The 19,887-nt window shown below is 35.4% G+C and overlaps 1 protein-coding gene across 1 annotated transcript in view; it reads left to right on the forward strand.

The window, feature by feature from the left end:
- Positions 1–19,887, forward strand: part of CDH12 (cadherin 12) — a 526,003-nt gene that overhangs the window by 442,057 nt on the left and 64,059 nt on the right. The window contains exons 5-6 of the mRNA XM_079302853.1: positions 9,943–10,062; positions 16,706–16,873. Of these exons, the coding sequence (XP_079158979.1) occupies positions 9,943–10,062; positions 16,706–16,873 (288 nt within the window). The remainder of the gene's footprint in view (positions 1–9,942; positions 10,063–16,705; positions 16,874–19,887) is intronic.

Raw genomic sequence — 19,887 nt, forward strand, 5'->3', positions numbered from 1 at the left:
AGTCAACCAAAAAAGAATACTGGGGATTTACACAGCCACAGGATGCAAGATGTTTTCTTCTATCATTAAATATCTTCTCTCATAAAATTTTGTTCAAAATAAGCAATTACTTGCAATTTTGTCAGCTCCTGAGATTCTTATTTGACTGCTTCTTGACTGCAGTCCATAACTCTTTCACAGACATGAATTTGAGAAATTTTAGAAATAGGATGTGCTGCTTTATGTCTTACTTTTGGGTGGTGTGGTATTCTGCCTAATACTACATCTCCAAATTATGTATATTACGTCATGATCAATGTTGTAACAGATGACATTTCTGTTACCACCACACTACAGAGCACCAAAAGTCACTACATATTAAATTGTCTTAGAGCAGTATCTACCACTGAGGGTGTGAAGGTTCCTTTTTTCATTTTATCATGGAGAACCTAAGAAATAGTAAAATATTTTGTTGAGCAGCAGTCTGGTGTTGAATTAAGAACAGGACCAGATCTCTCTATTACCATCTTCTGCTTCAGTCTTTCTTCATGCTGAGAAAAACTCTGCACACAGTATCTTGAAATTGAGTTGTGCTTAGTAAGGCAGAAAGAAATGAAAAGCATGTTTCTGTGACCTTTTGGCAAAGAACATCCTCCCAGTTATGCCTGGGAAGTGCATTCCTCCAGTGAAACACTGACATTTCCTTTGACTCACTTGACTTTTTCTAACAAAACTGGATGCAAGTCCCTACTCTGACAACACAGAGTCCAGAAATCTGCCTGCTGAGAAGGATGCTAGAGATTTTATTTGCTATGACTATATTATCAAAGCATTGTATTGATCCAAATTATGAAGTAAACAGAATTGGATTTACCATTCAAATCAACAAAAAATCAGACTGGAACATTAGAAGGTTTTTATATGATTTTATGAAAAAAAAAAAATCAAAAAGTAATGCAAGCATATAAAAAGGAGTGAGTTGCCACACTAATAGAAAATATTTGATATAAACACCATGATCAGTTTTAAGTGTGTACTTAAAACTTCCATATATGTAATATGACCTTGTGGTTTGAATTTCTTTTCTCTCCTAATCACTAAAATATTCTCTTTTCAGTATCATGAAATTGGCCAAATATGTGTAGTTGTACTATGATAGCATTTTCTATCTTCAGCTAAAACTTTATAGATTTTTCTTAAGTTGCAGCTGTTCCTGATGTGAAGTAATAATGATATTTATGTAATGCTATAGCATCTAAAGGCTCTGAAAATAATGTGATGTCATACTAGCATGACACAACAGAAGCAGAGCTGTGTGATGAAACAGTGTGTCATGAAAACTTGGCATTCAGAGTATTTGAAACCCTCATGGTTTCAAATAATATCTTACAAAATACCTATTAACAGTAGTCCTGCATCATGTGCACACCTACCTTCTTGCTTAGTTTTAACCCAAAATAATCCAGTTTACACGCTGAAAGAGTATACTGAGGGCAAGGGAAAGATCTGCTTCAATAGTGCACTCCTGAACCAAATAAAGCTCTTCAATGATAGCCATAAGAGCAAGGATGCAGTAGTTCTCTGAAGGAAGTCTTCATGTAGTACATGACATCACAAAGCTAAGGCGGAAGGAATCTCATTCACTTAATTTCCATGAGGATCATCACATATATGTTGCTCCTAATGGATATCTAATCTGTTCTCAAGAACTTCCAAAGACAGTGATGCTACAATCCCTTTAATAAAAGAACAAAATGGAATCAATTATGTGTTAACCATTAATGTGAGGGCTCTATTTAAAGTCTATCCACTTGTAACCTTAATGCCTGCATGGTTTTCTGTTGTGAGTTGTTTGTTCCCACTCTCTCTCAAGAGTTTCTGCTGCAAGGATGATTCAGCTGCATGTTCAAAGTCCATCAACTGCTGTGAATTACTAAGGGAATCTGAAGCTGACCTCAGTCTGTACCTTTATAAGTCACTGGGTCATTCCTACAAAAGGGATGTCATTTCTGAGAGGGAACACTAAGCTCAGATGAGAAGAGTCACCACACTCAGCTTTGTTCAAGCTGTCCCTGTTCATCCATCACAAACTTCTGACTCCCTTCAGTTTCTTGTACAGTTCTTGTAGCAAGGGAAATTAGTTCATTAGCTTTGTTTTAGGAAAAATTTGTCTGATTATTGTGGTGAAAGGTACGAGGTATTTGGAAATTGAATGTTTGTATGGTGCAAATCGGTCATGGGTAAGAATCAGAGCAGAACTTACACAGGGACGTGTCATCCTGAGTGTTTTCAGATGTTGGATTTTTTCCCCTCTTTTTTTTTTTTTAAATACCACTTGTGATGGAGGATGTGCCTGATGCCACTTAAAGTAACAATCTGTCTTCTGCCATTTCTCTTATTCCTACAAATAAGTTTGCATGAGGAGAACATCTTGTCAAGCCTGAGGATATCCATGTTGTTCCATGTTCTGAATCCCCTATAGTGATACTCCTCTGGTGGGTACGTGGGGTTACTGTCTCCTCTCACTACAGCAGGTTGTTGTAGTTGGGTATTGATATAGAGAGCTGTGTGGAATAGTATTAACATTATGAATTGAATCACTGAATGGATCAGATTACATTTTAAATTTTAATGCAAATGTATAGAGTAAAATTCTATGGATTCTTCAGTACTTTGATCTTCAAGTAGCAGGAAAGTCTTCAAAGCAATATTTTGATTAAATAATTAAAGTCAGCAGCTTTCACAGAGAATCTCATTGCATACTTGGTTGTGTAGAAGTCACTGATGCATTCTATAGTTCAATTTGCATGTTTCCATGACTCTGCCTAATCCAAGATTGCCCAAAGGATATTTGTAGATTTTGAGTAGGAAAAGAGTGGTAAAAAAAAAAAAAAAAAAAAAAAAGAGGGGAAAAAAGGAAAAATATTTCATGAAGACTGCTCTGCATCCTTCTTGAGAGATTTAACTTCAACATTTTAAATAGGTAGGAAGAACTGTGATACAGGCAATATAAACTTCAGAAGTGCTCAGTTATCAAAAGCTCCAAATGTCTTTTCCTGAAATGTTACCACATAAGTATGTCATTCAGTTACCAATTCTTGAGCCTGATTGCATGACTCTAAATATAACTCGAGAAAAGGCCTTGATAAACTTCTTTATTTCTTTCAAAATTTAAAATATTTTTTCATCAAATACTGGTGTAGAAACTAACTTTGCTTAGCTAAAGATACTGGGTAAACATAGAATTAAACAATTTCTAAACAGACCCAATATCTGGTAAAAAACAGTGGAACAACTCGGCCGTCATACAACATTAGAACATCTACTGAGATTCAAAACCAGGTCTCTTTAGCTGACATACATTATGAATAACATTTATTTCACGGCAATTTTTTTTCTTCTATCCTCTGTAAAGCTCAAGTTTTCTTATTACTACATTCTGAATAAATCATTTGACATTTGAAGAATTGATGTGTGAAACTCCAGCTCATGAAAAATTCAAACCATAAAATAGTGGAAGTAACACTGTGACTTGCTTTCTCCTGAGTTCTTTATGTGATGGCCACCACTTTTGGCACACTTTATTTTGGGTGGAAGAAAGCTTGGAGGTTGTCAGGAGTAGCATCACAATTTCAAGTTCTTTGCCGCAATTAAAAATCTCCAGGAGGTCTTCCATAAGAAAGGTGAATGCTTAAAAATTCTTTATCTAGTACTCTTTTGTCTGGCATGAGAAGAATCAGTGTTGTTGAAAGGCCATGCAGCTGATACTAACAAATCCTGTCCCAGTAAATATCATGACAATCATTAGGTTGCACCACCTTGGAATTGGTTCCAATGTTTCCTTGCTCAAATTGAACTTAATACTTCGTAATTTCTTTGAGCATTAGAGTCTGATTGCACTGAAGCAACTTTACAGATTAATAAATGAATAGCAACTCTTTGTGCTGTTATTCTGGGGTTGACTCATTTTTCTTCAATCCTTAAAGATTTCAGTGCATTGAATAGGGCTAAAATTTATTATTTTGCAATTCCATTGCAGAAGGTATTTCCCAAGACACATCTGATTTCCTACAGTGCTTTGAAAAAGTTGTCTGGTTGAGACATAGCATTTGATATCATAAAGGTTCTTCTAATACAACTTAAACTACCTCTCTGTAAAACATAAACTAAGACAGTAAAAGCATGTTTTTATCAGCACAGAGACATCTACAGTGGGAGATTTGCCAGCAGAGCTATCGTGATTAGAGTGCACTGGTTATTTTTATCTCACCTATCCTAGTCATGAAGGTTTACTGGCAGACTTAAGTCCCTACAGAGTCATGGCCTGAAAAGTAATCAGGTAGTCAAGATGATAAAAGGAGAAATCAAAGCTAAATTTTTCTATTTGCTAAATTTCATATATGAAAGAAGAACTTCTGTCATATTGGAAAGAGGAAAACAATTTTGAAAACAGAAAGAAAAAATCATTCTCCAGAGACGTATTTTTCAAACAGAGAGATATTAAGCTCAGTATTTGCTAATTTGTTCCTCTGCCATTCTCCTTATGCTTAATTTCCAGCAGTTACTTTACCAGACCACTCTTTTATGTGCATATTGGGTATAGACTATTAGCTGCTATTTCAAGCTCCTAATTTTCTTCAGAAGTGTAACCTCTGTAAACATTATCACAGCCTTGAGATGGTGTAAACAGCAAATGTCTTTATAATAAAATGAATAGTCTAAATTAATAAAAATATATAAATTAAATAAATATTCAGTGAGTAACAGGCATTATTAGCTTAGCCAGATTGAGTTTCTTAACTCTGGCTGACCCCAACAGATGATGGTAAAAAAAAAAAAAAAAAAAAAAAAAAAAAAAAAATTGTTTTGTTGATTTCTAAGCTAAATAATCAGCTAAAGCCCCCACAGCAGGTTTCCCCTGTTTATGCTCATCATCCATAAGGGAGACAGGGATGACCAGTAGGAAAAAAAAGCCAGCTTCCATACTCCCTAGATTGTTGCCAGTATAAGTTAAATGTTTTTCTAGACATACTAAAATATGCTTAATTATGCTCTAAATGCTGAGATTTGCAACAGCTGCTTTTAGCTACCAGCACAGCAAAACTATTAGCAAAAGGCTCCTGTTCTTCATCAATTACAAAAGGGAATGGCAGTATTGCTTTTGTGGCCACGGCTGCTTCTGACAGCTGAGAGAAATATATATGTTCAGGGTGATGTCTGGAATGCAAAACAGAAATAAAGTGTTCTTCCCTGATTGTGTCTAGTGTTCAAGATATTGATGGAGCCAGCAAGCTTGTATTATTATCAGGGCTGAACAGCCATGAATACATAAACTGGAAACTGACTTTTCCAAGTAAAATATGTCTTTCTCACATTACTTTTGTGGGAGTCAGCGTCCAGAGTATATATTCAAAACTTATTATTGGTAATTTTTCTATAAAAGATAAGCCCCAAAAGGGCAATGTCAGCATCTCTCTTTACAAATGCACATGTCTTCCGAGCACTGGAGTTTTGCTGAAACTACTAGTGGCAGGTCAGGGGAATATTTATTGAGACATGGAATCTCCTGATCTGAATTGCAATGTACTGCTGCAGTGCCATAAATTCACTTCTTTTTTTTTCTTAAACTTAAAAAAAACCCCAAACCCACAACTATGAAATGTGTTGATTAGATTTTTACTTGAATTCTGATAAGAAGATGGATGCTGTTTGGGTTGCCATAGTGTTATTTTTGGAATTGCTTAGAAAGAATATTGCACAAACTGGTTAGTTTCTATGCCAGCAGCTGTGCTCTTCTTTCCCCCTGCCCATAAAAAATAAAAAAAAAATAAAAAAAAAATCACAATCTTCTAATTTTTTTTCAAAAGTACTAAATCACACATGTGGAAGGGGAGAGGTTGTGCAGCAGGATGATGACAGTTCTTCTGACTCTACAAGGTAATCATGTCTTTACTCACCATGAAGTAAGTGACACTACCTTCTTTAGTCCATTATAAAAAGTAATTCTATGAAAATTCACATACTATGTCACATAATCATTTCCTGCTAACCAAAGACAAAAAGGAAAAAAAAAGTGAACAAGAAAAAATGGAAAAATTAGAGCCCTGAATTTCAAAGAAGAGTTGAGGTGGGAATATGCTTCACAAGATCATTAAATAAGTGATACCTTTGTTATTGGAGAATTTAAAAAATTTGGCAGGATGAGGGCCTGAGTCACCTGCTTTCTGAACCTCTGATCTCTGCGGAGTGGGGAGAAACTCTATCCAGAGACCATGGAACACCTCAAGTCCTGCTATAATTTCAACATCCCTTTCTTTATCAATTAACCTTGAAAACTTAGCTCCCACCCAGCCTTCTCTTACCTCTTCAAAGCCTCAAAGCAGGTCACCCTCACTGCCTGTGTAAAACAATGCACTGCTACCACTTAACTGAATTTTGGCATTTGTAACCAAACTTAATGGGATTTGCTGGCAGTGCAAGCTGTTCTTAATGAGAAAAGGCATAACTTATCCCCATCTCCTTTCTAGTTTGTCTTTGCAATTCTATTGACTGCACATTATTTTTTTTCAGGAATTGTCTAAATAATTCTGCACCATTATTCTCATAGCATTAAATCATCTCATTTTCCTTTACAATGAAATAACCATTTTATCTAGACTCAGTCAAGTTTTGTGTATTATTTGTAATGCTCTTCAGGTCAACAAACTAAAAATAAAAAAACCTCATATTTCATGCTTGATTACTTTGAAAGAAAGCACTAGCTCCACAGAGAGCAAGATATCCTACCCCATCTACACTTTGGTGAAGGTAAAATTCTTTTCCGAGTTGAAATAGTACAAAGGGTCAGTATTTTATTCTTTTATAAAAAAACAAAACAAAAGAAAACAAAACATTTATTATAAAGATAATTAATGAATTAAATATTCTGTTTCAGAGCTTGGGAGGGTCTAAACTTTAAAGTAATCTTTAAAAAAAAATTTGATATTCATAAGCAATTTGAAAATCTCAAACTGGATTCTAGAATATTTTGAAACTTCCTTCTAGTACTCTTTGCATGGGAAGAGATTTCATCAATAATTCTCTTCATTCAAAAATTCTTTCTATTTTGACATGATAGCATTTTTACCAATAAGGCATTCTCAGAAAAAAATGGTAATTGTTCTAGAAGTAAAATCAATATTTCATAAACCTTTCTGTTATGGTATAAGCTCAGATATCTTACGTTTCCTTCTGGTTATTCTGATAAAAACAACAAGGTTTTTATTAGTGCTCTTTCTGTCAGTTTTGCCAGCAAGTTATAGATTGTAGGCTCCATCCTATTTGTACATATTGATGAATCTCCTTTAGTTTTAGCTAGAGTACAATTCAGGTAAGTATGCTTGCTGTGATTTACAGTACGTTAGTTCTCAATACCAATTGCACTTCTTCAAAGAAAACACAATCTTTAAAATTCCGTACCATTTCTTGAGTTGTGTGAATGGTTTAGGATTTTTTTTTCCTCTTTCTAAAAGATAAATAACTAAAGCACAAAAGTCATTTTTTCTGCATTTTATAATGCCTTACACTAAATGTGTGTTGCCTGCACATAAAAAGCTTGAAATATATTTAAATGTTGATTACCATATAAAGTATTTTAAAAAGAATTACATCTTTTTTGTTAATTTCATTACTCCAAGTAGTAATGTAAATATATATTTTAATTAAAATGTTATGAACTATAGTTAATGTGATCCTTCTTCACTACCTTCATGCATTAAAGATTTGCCACTGTAGTGCCCTGCATTATTGCCTGGAAAAATATAATTTGATTTTATAGTCTACTTTTAAAAATATATTGATTTCATGCTTTGCAATAAAATAGAAAGCTTGTTAGATACAAAGAGCAATGCTTGATAATACTGAAAGGGTGAGAAACCAATTTCAGAAAACCCATTTAATACATTAAGTATGCATTTAAATAAGTAAATGACTGAAAGTATTTTAAAAAAATACAAACCAACATGCCAGATCTCTCCTAACAATATAAGCTTTACATATTATCTGTTAGTTGAAAAATATCTGACAGATGAGTTAATACATGAGTTGAAAATGCTGTCAATGTGAAATGGATTATTTTTTCATATTCAGTGCCAACTGTTTATCAGACTTTGTGTGTCTCCCTTAATAAAACTTAGTTTGTGAATCAACATTTCTTCTTCCTTTTGTGTAATAAAATTGGGCAATTGGAGCATGTACTTAGGAATATTTACACTAATAATCAGTATGTGCAGGGATCATCAAGCACCTTGGACAGTGATAGAATTTTCAGGTAGTTTGATGGCCACTGTTTGCTTCCTTCATGTCACATTTTTGAGTGAGGAGTTATAGATATCGATACACCTATGGCATTTATTTTCATTCGTTTTCATTTAATATTTGCTAATATTTTCTTTCTTTTAGAAGTTGATTTTAATGGAGCTTGCTATTAGCTTAAGAGTGTGATGTGCCCATTAAATGTAAAAAGTGATTACTGATCAAATAACACTTATATTTTTGTGCTTTCCTCAGGAGATAGAATATTTCTTGGAATAGCTTTTCATTTTCTATTGCCCAATAAACCGCAACTGGAGAAATCTGATGCTGCCATCACACAGCAAGTGTTTTTACAATGCTAGTACAAAACCTTTCAGCACCACTGTCAGTTCTCATCTGACAAGATTACATGGGCTGGGCACTGAAAAAATTGTCCTCCAAGCAATTAACCTTTGCTGTTGCTTTGCTGTCTAAGTCTTAGGGCCTTTCACATGGAACATCTTTCAGTGAGGTACTCCCAGAACTAAACTTTGACAAGCCCATTAAGCTTGAATATTTTTTTAAAACTTGTCGATTTTCTGTGCAGAAAAGTAGCAGTCTTAAAGCTCTTGCATTATTCCATGGATATTCTTGAAAAAATGCCAAATGGCCTCCAAATACACTAATCTGCTTAAAACAGGAATGGTGGAGATAACACATCACTGTTATGCTTCTTGTGTAGTCAACCTTCAATCCAAATCAGCACTGCAAATTCCAACATTGAATTGCACACAAGATCGTAGGAAACAATTCATCAAAGCTGATGGGAAAGACTAACAATGTGATGGTTACTTTTGCTTATAGTTTGAAACCTATTTTAGTTATGGGGCAGTTTAAAGTAAATAGATCAGCAACCAGCAGGAGGAACAAGACTTTGCAGATTGTTGCCATTTACAGTGAGTCTTCTACTTTCATGTGCATTTCTTTTGCTCCATTGGTCTGTTTTTTGTTGTAATGTAAAGGAAACTGCACTAGGTCTGGTCTATATCAATGGCTGAAAACAAAGTGACAAGGACTACTTCCTCCACAGTACTTCTGTTTCTTACTGAGCTGTATCGGAATGGCAAGGGCACTCAAGTCTGGATTTTGAAAACAATTACCTGAACTAAACACCTCTTTTCATTCCACAGTAGGAATATGAATTCCAACTTTAGGAGACTGCAGTGCAGTTCTCTAATGTACTTAGAGCTCGGTTCACTTGATTTTACTGAAGATTCAGGAGCTGATTGACAAACACTTGCTTTAAAGGCAACTCCCATGTTTTGCTTTCATAGTTGTCTACTTTTTCACAAAGTTGTGGGATATAATTCTTTTTAAAAATTTAGTATTGAGTTTTCCCAAGCCTCCATCCTTTATGTGCTATATAAAAAGATTTTTGCAAATAATGCATGCATCATAAACTATTCGTAAGTATCTTCCGACAGTGGATACCTTTCCCTTCCTTCCCCTTTATGCCTCGGCTATTGCCTAGATGGTTGCTAGCAGGCAGTTGAAGAACTAACAGTTTTATTCTCACCTTTATTCCAGGAACAAGAATTGCAGCAGAATCCACTAACAACTGGACTAGTGTGTCTGTATTATCCCTGGTCACTTCCCTATGACAAAAATGTGATTGCTTGTGTTTCCTTGCAGGAGCATATGTGCTTCAAGTAAAGGCGACAGATGCTGATGATCCCACTTATGGAAACAGTGCTAGAGTGGTTTACAGCATTCTTCAGGGGCAACCATATTTCTCCATTGATCCCAAGACAGGTAAATAGCTTATTAGCAACAGTGGAAGAGTTAAAGTTCGGTTTTTAGATTCATGTAGTCAGTTACAAAGAATAAATATGGACCTGGTTGATATGGCCAAAATCCAGGAGAGCAATTTCCCACGATTCAGTTCTGAGTATTGACTAGCTTTTTATGAATTGTAGTGTTTTGTAGAAACAAAAGAATCATGTTCTTCCAATCAGTCATGGAAATCTAAAATATGTCTGCATTGAATGATTATTTTCTCAATGTTTTACTATTTCCCTATAGATAAAACTTTATCTTCTACATGTATACTTTTTTTTTTTTTTTTCTGATGTCTGAGTTTTTTTAACTTGGGTCTTCTCAGCATTTTTACTTGCTGAACACACAGAAATTCTCCAGCAATTATTGCTTTGTTATATTTAATTAATTTGAGACTGTGGAACAACTAATTGTCTCCTTCCCTTTTCTTTTCCTGGGGCACATTATTTTTGTATGGGATTACTGGATGTGTGAGCAGAAAAAGATCCGATGTTTAAAGAGACTGAAGTATTTGAGAGGTTGGTAGACATGTCCTATATTTCTAAATGCCATTCTTGATTCTATATTTAGCAATTCAATAGAGGAAGTGATAACACACAGTGAATGCCACACATTATGGCATCCTGAGTGTGCTACAGGGAAAGCTATGCATAATCGTTCTTTCAGCAACTAGTTTCACCTTCCAATGTTGATGTACTTGAATGTCAGATTCAGGCTCTTTAGCTCTGATGGTGGAGTGTTGTAAGGCTGTGAATGCACCATCTCCATTCCTTTGTTCCATGCTACATTTAGCAGGAGATCTTTCTGTAATTTGCAGTGAGCAATTCTACTTTTAAACTGAAATAGAACTTCTTCAGGTGTCTGGGAAAAAAATTAGTTGCCTTTTTGTACGTAATTTTTTCATTTCAGTTTTGTAAAGAATGAGTATAAATTTAATGGAGCCAAAATTGGAGTTTTAGTACAAGTTTTGCAAGAAAAAAAGAGTAGTTAGTGGTACCTGGAAGTGAAACTATTTTTCCCATTGCACTTTGAATGTTTCTGTCATATATTCTCATCTGTTACTCAGTAGTGAGTCAACCATAGGTGATGACCTGCACCCTGCTAGCCCTGGAACATCATACAAACCTGGCTATTATCTTGAACGAGTTACTCATGTGCTAAAAGAATGGACACAGCTGTAGAGGAAGATTGGTGAAACAGTAGCCCAGAGTAGTTTAAAATCCTATACCATAAAAAAAAAAAGCATATAGATTCATGCTTCTACAAGTACCAATAACATACTGTAATGTGTCTTACATTACAAAGTTCACATTATGAGAATTACTCATGGGTCTAACAATGACTCTAGAAGTATGTGAATAAAACTGCACAAGATGGTGATTAATGATTTGTTCTTAAATCCACAAGTCTGGGGCAGTACTGCAGATCTGGTCTTCCCAATTCTTTATTTTATAACTGAGGAGTTTATACAGTAGTTTTTCACTGCAGAGTTTTACTGACAGAAATATGTCCTGAGCGCTTTTGACAGAAAAGGGGAAGAAAGCCATTTCGGTACAATGACAAACTCAGCAGATGAATAAGTTTTATTTTTGTGTGTTGTTGTTGGGTTGTTTTACCATCTCTTGCATTCCAGAAATAATTTTCAGACATAATCTTGCAGTTATTCAAAGAACCCAAAAACATATGTACTAAGTTTTTGCCCTGTATGGTGTTTCCAAAAGTGATGGCTTGCTTAGCTCTAGTGAGGGATGAAGAGCAAGTGTTTAGTGATGCACTCCTGGAAAATTCTTCTCGTTTTCAAAGAACTTAACTTTACAAAGTTTTATGTGACTAGCAGGGTCAAAGTAACTAAAATTCTGAAAGTATTTCTCCTCCACAGCTTTTCCACTTCCCAGTAGATTTGACTTGTCCAGGAGTACAGTAGCTTCATATCGATGACTAGAAATCCCACATCAAAAGTTTATTTGGTTAAGAACCAGCTCCTCTTACTCTTTTTTTTTTTTTTATGAAAGAGTGGCATATCAAATTCTTCATACCTCACACATTGCATAAGACAGTGAACAGTTAATTTCTATTTATATTCTCTCTGGATTTACTTTTTTCTAGATTTAAGACTTGCTTAAACAGAACCCACCCATAACAATAATCATCCTTGTCCTCCTCAGGGTGAGAAAGTGAGCCCAGGATTCAGGAAGACAGCTGATATGGATGTATACAGCTGTTTAATAGCACTTCTATTCTCTGTTCCTTCCCAAACAGTTCCAAACATTGTTTGTTTCTTTTGCTTCTACTGCACAGATGTTAATACATTTGTGGAAATTTGTTACCAGTTCAAGATCCCATTGCAAAGTCATAACTATAAAACCATTGACCAAAACTTTATGTATGAAATAAAGACTGTGCTTGCTAAGCACATGACTTTACACATAGTCCTTCCTCGAATCACTCCTAATAGGTGTTACAGATTTACTCTGATATGAAACTTGTACACTTAAATAGTTTTTAACTTCTATGGGTCTGAATGTGATGGCATTCCTTTTACTTCTCATCTTTACAGACCTCCTGATCTTTTTCCATCTTTTTGTTGGAGACAAGAAAACCATGTAGAAGTGGGAGAGTTCACTTTAATTGCTATTTCAAGGTAGTTAAATACAATATAGTACTTTCTGGAGAGCAATTGTTTGAATAGCACATTCTAACGCCTCAAATCTTATATATGGGGAGTATTTTTAAATGCTATAAGATTGCTCTTCTGATTTTAATGTAAAGGGTTTTTTTAACACAAGAACTTCTCTTAAAAACAGCTTAGCTCTCTTCTCTTTATTCTGTATATTCTCTTTTCTTATGAAAATGTCCATTTCCACCATTAAAATGTCCTTTCCCCCCAATTTTCTGATATGTTTATGAGGTTAGTATTCTTATTTATGACTAGATGTCACCAGGTTTTGTTAGACTTGATATTCTAGTCCATCTTCAGATGACTTCAGTTACATTATTGAAATCCAAATTGGTATCAGCAGGAGTATTGGTGTTAATATTCATGCAGTAGGTTTTTCTTGGAACTTGTGTTTTCTCTTCCACAAAAGTGAGTGATCTCCGGCTCAATTATGGGTCAATAACTTTGGAAAGCAAATCTTCTGGCCCAAGTCCCATGCATACTATTTTCAGTTTTCAGTGATCTCATGGAGACCATATTTTACTACACAATTGATATTGATGACATCTGAAAAGAAAAAAAGAAAATCAAAGTTATTCAGTTCTGCAGTTGAACAATATTGTAAAATCTTAAGGTAAAAGAATTTACAAAAACTCAGAATACCATTACATGCACATAAGGCCTCTATATTTTAATAACCCTTTGATTTAAATTTAGATATTCTCTGTGATGCTGAAGTTGAAATACCAATATTTATAGGCTCTAACTTCCCATGGATTCTTCTACTTTATTCTTCTGTTTTGCTGGTAAGATAACTCTAATTCACATTTGTCCTCTCCATATGAACTGATTTTGGAAGAAATAATATTTCTCAGTATTTTGTCTAAGCCTTTGAAATAGAGTAGGCAGAAAAAGGAAAATTGTCCATGAATTACTACACATAAAAATTATTTTCATTGATTTTTTTTTTCCTGAAGATAAAGTTTTTTTTTCAGAAAAAATATATAGAATGACCTTACACTTCCAGACAGGAAGGAACAGTGGGTGATTTGAAACTTTACTACTGGAGTGATAGCCCATTCTTCATTTCCTGAAAACTCCTGGAACGTTTCTGAGGAAGCCACTTAGTTGTACCCAGAACACCTATATCAACCAGATAAACTGCATTTTCTCTTCCCAACCCACTGTGTGCCCATGCTCTGTTTTTTGGGTTTGGTTGGTTTTTTTTCTGTCATCTTTTTCTGTAATCTTTTTGAACTTCAGCAAAGCTTTTGATACCACCTCTCACAGGATCCTTCTGGACAAAATGTCTGTCCAGCACACAGCTGAGTAAACACAACATCATGAGATGGGTGAGCAACTAACTGGCTCACAGGTCAGGCACGAAGGTTGTAGTGAAAGAGGTGACATCAGACTGGTGACTAGTGGGGTTCTCCAGGGGTCCATCCTCAACACAGTGTTCTTCAACGTCTTCAACTTGGACACAGGACTGCAAGGAATGCTATGCAAGTTTGCTGATGACACTAAACTGGGAGGGGCTGTTGGCTACCTTGGGTGCAGGGAGGTCCTGCAGATTTTTGACAAAATAGAAAGCTGGGCAATCATCAAACATATAAAGCTTAAAAAAGGCAAGTACCAGATTCTGCGATTTGAATGGTACATCTCTGGATGTACAGACAGACTGTGGAATGAGGGGATGGAAAGCAGCACCGTGGAAAGAAATCTGGATGTTCTGGTCCATGGCCAATTGAATCTGAGCCAGCAGTGCCCTGGCAGCCAGGAGAGCCAACCCCGTCCTGGGGGACATCAGGCACAGCATCACAGCCAGGCAAGGGAGGGGATTGTCCTGCTCTGCTCTGAGCTGGGGCAGCCTCACCTCCAGTGCTGGGGGGCTGCTTTGGGTGCCACGAAGCTTCATGAAGCTGTTAGAGAGCATCCAAAGGATGGTCACAAAGATGGTGAAGGGCCTTGAGGAGAAGCTGTATGAGGAGCAGGTGAGATCACTTGGTCTGTTCAGCCTGGAGGAGACTGAGGAGAGACCTCACTGTGGTCTTCAACACCCTCATGAGGGGAAGAGGCAGGGCAGGTACTGATCTGTTCTCTCTCATAACCAGTGACAGGACTGGAGGAAATGTCATGAAACTGAGTCAGGGAGGTTTAGGTTTGGTATCAGAGAAAGGTTTTTCAACCAGAGGGGAATTGGGTACTGGAACAGGCTCCCCAGTTCCAGCCTGACAGAGTTCAGAAAACATTTGGACAAACACTCTCAGGCACGTGGTATGACTCTTGGGGTATCCTGTGCAGAGACAGGAGTTGCACTCAATGATCCTGATGGGTAGCTTCCAACTTAGCATATTCTGAATCTATAATTCTATGTTATATCATTTTGTTATGAATGAAATTTTGTTTATGAATGTTATTTCATCTTGATAGTATAACATGAGTGGTCTTTCCTTCACACAGGTCTTTTCTCCTTGGAATGAACATACCAAGGGTATTGTAAAATATTGAAGAACATATAGTCTCTACAGTGCCAAATTAAACATTAATTAAGAGATTCAAGAGGAAATCTAGCAAAGTTCATCCTATTTGTAAAAATATTCTTTTTCTGAATCCCATTAATATGATTTTTTTTTTATCAGTTTTATAATTCGAGATTTCATTTTGGAACAAACTACGTGCAGTATAGTACATGCCATCCTGTGGCAGGAAAATAGTGATTCCTAATAAGGTTGTCATTATCATCTTGTTACAGGTGGCAAGAAAGGAAATTGCTATAGAGTTTAATTCAATGGGAATTTTTAATAGGCTCCAGAAATAGCAGCTTTAGGTCAAAGTTATTTCTAGACTCTGAAAAATTATTGTAAGTATTAATGGTTCTTATTCTGGTTTGTTAAGACAGCAGTGGTTAGTTGTTATAAAGATAAGAATGGTCCTTAAAGTTTGCTTGTTGCCATTCCAGACCCATTTTAACAACAGGTAAAAAAATTACTTTTAACATCAAATTGTTTAACACTCAAAAATAAGCCAATAATAACCAGGAAAATCATATGCCCAGTTGGCTTATTTTTCAGTTTTGCATGTTATCTGCACCAATGTGCACCTCGACATTTTCTGATATCTGTTGTTGAATAAATAGCATTGTGCAATGCTATAAATATTTGTAAAATTTTGACAATTTCTCTCCTACATATTTGATTTCAAGGAAAAGCCTTTAGTACCCCAAGCCTTTTAGGTTTAGATAACCTCATCAGCTAATTTGTGTATTCAGTAGTACCTCTCCCTTTCTCTCCCCGTCTTTCTCTTTCCAAGTCTTCCTTATATTCTGTATATTCCTAGCATACCAGAAGGGAGATTTTGGTATATCTGCTTAGATAGCAGCCGTCAAAAAAGACTAAAAGTCATATCTTACTGTGATATTTAAATTAATTCTTTTTAAAGGAAACTCCTCAAATTTTCACTGCATGTTTGTGGTATATCAAGGAAACTTTCTCTAAGAAAGGAAGAGTCTTCAAATAAAGACCTCTTTTTGTACAAAGGAACATTATCTTGGCCTACAGTAACTCGAATTAATTGTCAAGTGGATGGTTGGAAACAACTGAAGACTCTACAATGCAATGTCACCACTTGCTACATTGCCTTTATCTGTACCAGGCAGTGTTCCTCATCCCTGATGTGGCAAACCTAGGGTCACAACATTCACATCCCTAGTGAAAATACAACATTCTCTTTCATCCATTCATGTCCTGATTGAAAAGACAAAACAGCCATTTTGAGTGGTTGAATAGCTGACAAACACACTTTTGAAAAGCCTGAGTGATTTGCATGTTTTTGTGTGACCTCTCATCAACCCATTCACAAGAATTCTATTCCTGATTCAAGATATCCAGCATTAATTGGTAAGAGTAGACAATTGCAGCCCTTTGTTTATTTGTTCCTTTTCTTTCTCATTTCTTCTCATAGGTGTAATAAGAACAGCTTTACCAAATATGGACAGAGAAGTGAAAGAACAATATCAAGTTCTAATCCAAGCCAAGGACATGGGAGGACAGCTGGGAGGACTAGCTGGTACTACCACTGTAAACATTACTCTCACGGATGTCAACGACAACCCACCCAGATTTCCTAAGAGTATGTAGCATTCCAAGCACTGATTTTCAAATAAGCATGACTAAGAGTATAAAAGTATTAATATGGAAAAGTTCTGTAGATAAGAAACTGAGATCCTGGAAAAAGAACATTATATGAGATATTCTGGCTTTTTTTTTTTTTTTTTTTTTTTTTTTTTTTTTTTTTTTTTTTTTTTTTTTTAGTTTAAAGCTCAGTTTGAAAGTATGAGTTGAATATTTAAGAGGATATATACCATCATTCCACGAAACCATCCTGAGCCTAAGAATTAATTTCATTTACATTATAAAAATTATTTGGGAAATACTATTTTGTCAAGGGAAACTACATGAACCACTTCAAATCACAAAAGGTTAAAACCTGAGATTTTCAGCTACCACAGGCAAAGCAAGTTCATGCTAGACATTACTGTTATGATATTTAGGAACAGATTTTTATATGTCTTAGCCCAGAAGATTATATCTGTTCCTTAAAACACTTACAGCCTCAAAACAGTGATCATTCACTGATAATTTATTATGTTTCACATCAGTTAGTTTAAATGAAGCTTTTCAGAATTATGCTAATTTAAAGAGTTCCATAGTCTATGTGTGATTAAAAGGATTGTCACTTACTTGTCTCCATAAATTTACTGAAGTTTTGTATATTCCATACATTAAAAATGCAGAAACTAATCAAGCATAAACCTTGATAACTATGCCAAAATAATAGCTGCTAAAATTTGTTAGTAAGGCAAATTCGTATTAGAATATATTGCATGAATCTGCAGTAAGATCACAGCAGCTTTTTACTTTGCATCTCTTCCTTGCCCATGAATTGAAATCCCACCATATGTATTATGAATGCTCTGTAGGTACAAAACCTCATCTGCAACTGTGAAGTTTTCTCTCATATGAAAATTCTTCTTCTTTTACTCAGTCTGAAAATGTATCGTGTTTTTGCAGCCACATAAGAAAGATCATGTTATGAGAAGGATCCATCTGATCCTTCTGTCCCTTACACTCATGTCTAGATGGTATCCATGAAACAGGCCAAGCTATTCTTCATAAAACTTCCTTACTTTCTAATTATATTTAGTACCAATGGTGTCTTTGTACTTAACAACCCTCAATGTATTTTCTTTGCAGCAAGTTGCCCCATTGCTTTGAAACTTATCAGAATCCACATCCTCTGGCAGATTTACACACACTAATCATATATCATACAACAGTTCCTCCTCACTTGTTTTGAATCCATCTTCACATAATTTCCTGCATGTTAGTCTCTTCAAAGAATTCAGAAAGCACTGCAAATATCAGCTTTATTTAGAGAAGCTGTGCTGATTTCTCTTTTTTCAGTATGGGAAATTCTCTATGAGTTGAGCAAATCTGCACCTACTGTTTTGCCTGTATGTCAGTCATATCCATCCTTAGCTCCCCTGGACTCCTTGGAGAACTTTTGGGGAAGAAAAACATCAGTGTTATATTATACCTCCAAGCCTTCTTGTGCCACAGTGGTTTGAAGCAAAATATTGCACATCATAATAGTTCCCTTATTTCATTCTTCAGGCTGTTGGGCATGTAACAGCTAATCCAAATGATTTGTTACTGTTGTGTCTGTTTGTTCCACAACTGCTTCTGTAGCTAATTTAACCTTCTCCTGAGTCCCCTATAAAGTTCTAGGATAGAAAAAAATCTCCAGTTTTTCTATGCTAACAATAAAGAAAAAAAAAAGGAATAAGTTTTACATTTGTCATCTTATCTTCTCTGAGAACTTCTGTATCTCAGTTTTGGGCTGGCTTTGCACAGTTCCTCTCAGGCTTTTGCTTCCAGATGTCTTAAAAGACAATTATTATTAGCTTGTTTGCAGAGATTTATTCAAACTCATTGTCTTTTTTATTGTGGTTTTATAGATAAAGCAGGTTTTATGTTTCTGTCTATTGTCCTCTCTGAGACACAACTTCATTTTTTTGAAATATGTGCTCTTGCTTTTATTAGCTATGTTGTTTGCCCTTACAGATTTGCCTTTTAATGGATATGTGCATTTGCTGTGGGTCTTCTAAATGATATCCCTAGATAGCATCCACACCACCCATAGTGATTTAACAGTCTCAGCTATCCCATTCAGATTTTCTATAGTAATATGCCTCAGTTTTGTGTATTTCCACTTTCTTCTTATTATTTATTTAACTGAATACAACCATCTTGTAATTCTGGTTTCTATTGCTCCTGCACAAATATTACATTTATACTAATTATATTGTTGCAAAATGTAAAATAACTAGGGAACTTTTCCAGAATAGCTAATGTTAATACTGTCCTCTTTTATATGTCTTAGTTAACAACAATGCCTCTCGCAAACATCATTATCCCTCCACTGATAGTCTTCTATGACGTTCCTGTATATTTTGTTCCTTGATACCATGCTGCCTGAATGATTTTCTTCTTTCCCACAGATATTGAACACAGGTATAACTCTGATAAATTTTTTTTAGCATTAGGCATTAAAGTTACCTATACTAGTTCCCATTTTAATCCTTAGCTTTATATTATGGCTTTCTTTCTCCTCTTTACTGGTCCCTAGTTTGATCCAGCATGAACTAACACTTCTGCATTTCCTACTGGGCTATCATCTCCTTCTGTAGCATTCTCCAGTGAAGAATGCAGAATTCTCATCACTGCACACTTTGTCTGAACTGCATACCTTTTTTTTTCTAATTTTGTGCTTTCCAACACCTGAAAATTCAGAACCTTTCACTAGATATCACAATGGTCATAGAAAAGCTTTTAAACTTTGATAAGCTTATTTTTCTCATGGGCAAAATGAATTTTGCAATTTTTCCTATTCTTTAAAGGTGTCCAACATTCCAATATTGTGACTTGCTTCTCCTCACCACTTTTTCTCAGCTAGGCCTTTAAAGCATTGCCTTTCAATCTTTTTCTCCTGATTGTACATGGTGAGACTAGTCCAAAATATGCTACTATTAATGTCCTTATCTTCAGGTTTCATTTGCTGGCCTAAATTTCAATCCTGAGACT

Source organism: Erithacus rubecula (assembly GCF_903797595.1).
Source record: "Erithacus rubecula genome assembly, chromosome: 3".
Taxonomy (NCBI): Eukaryota; Metazoa; Chordata; class Aves; order Passeriformes; family Muscicapidae; genus Erithacus; species Erithacus rubecula.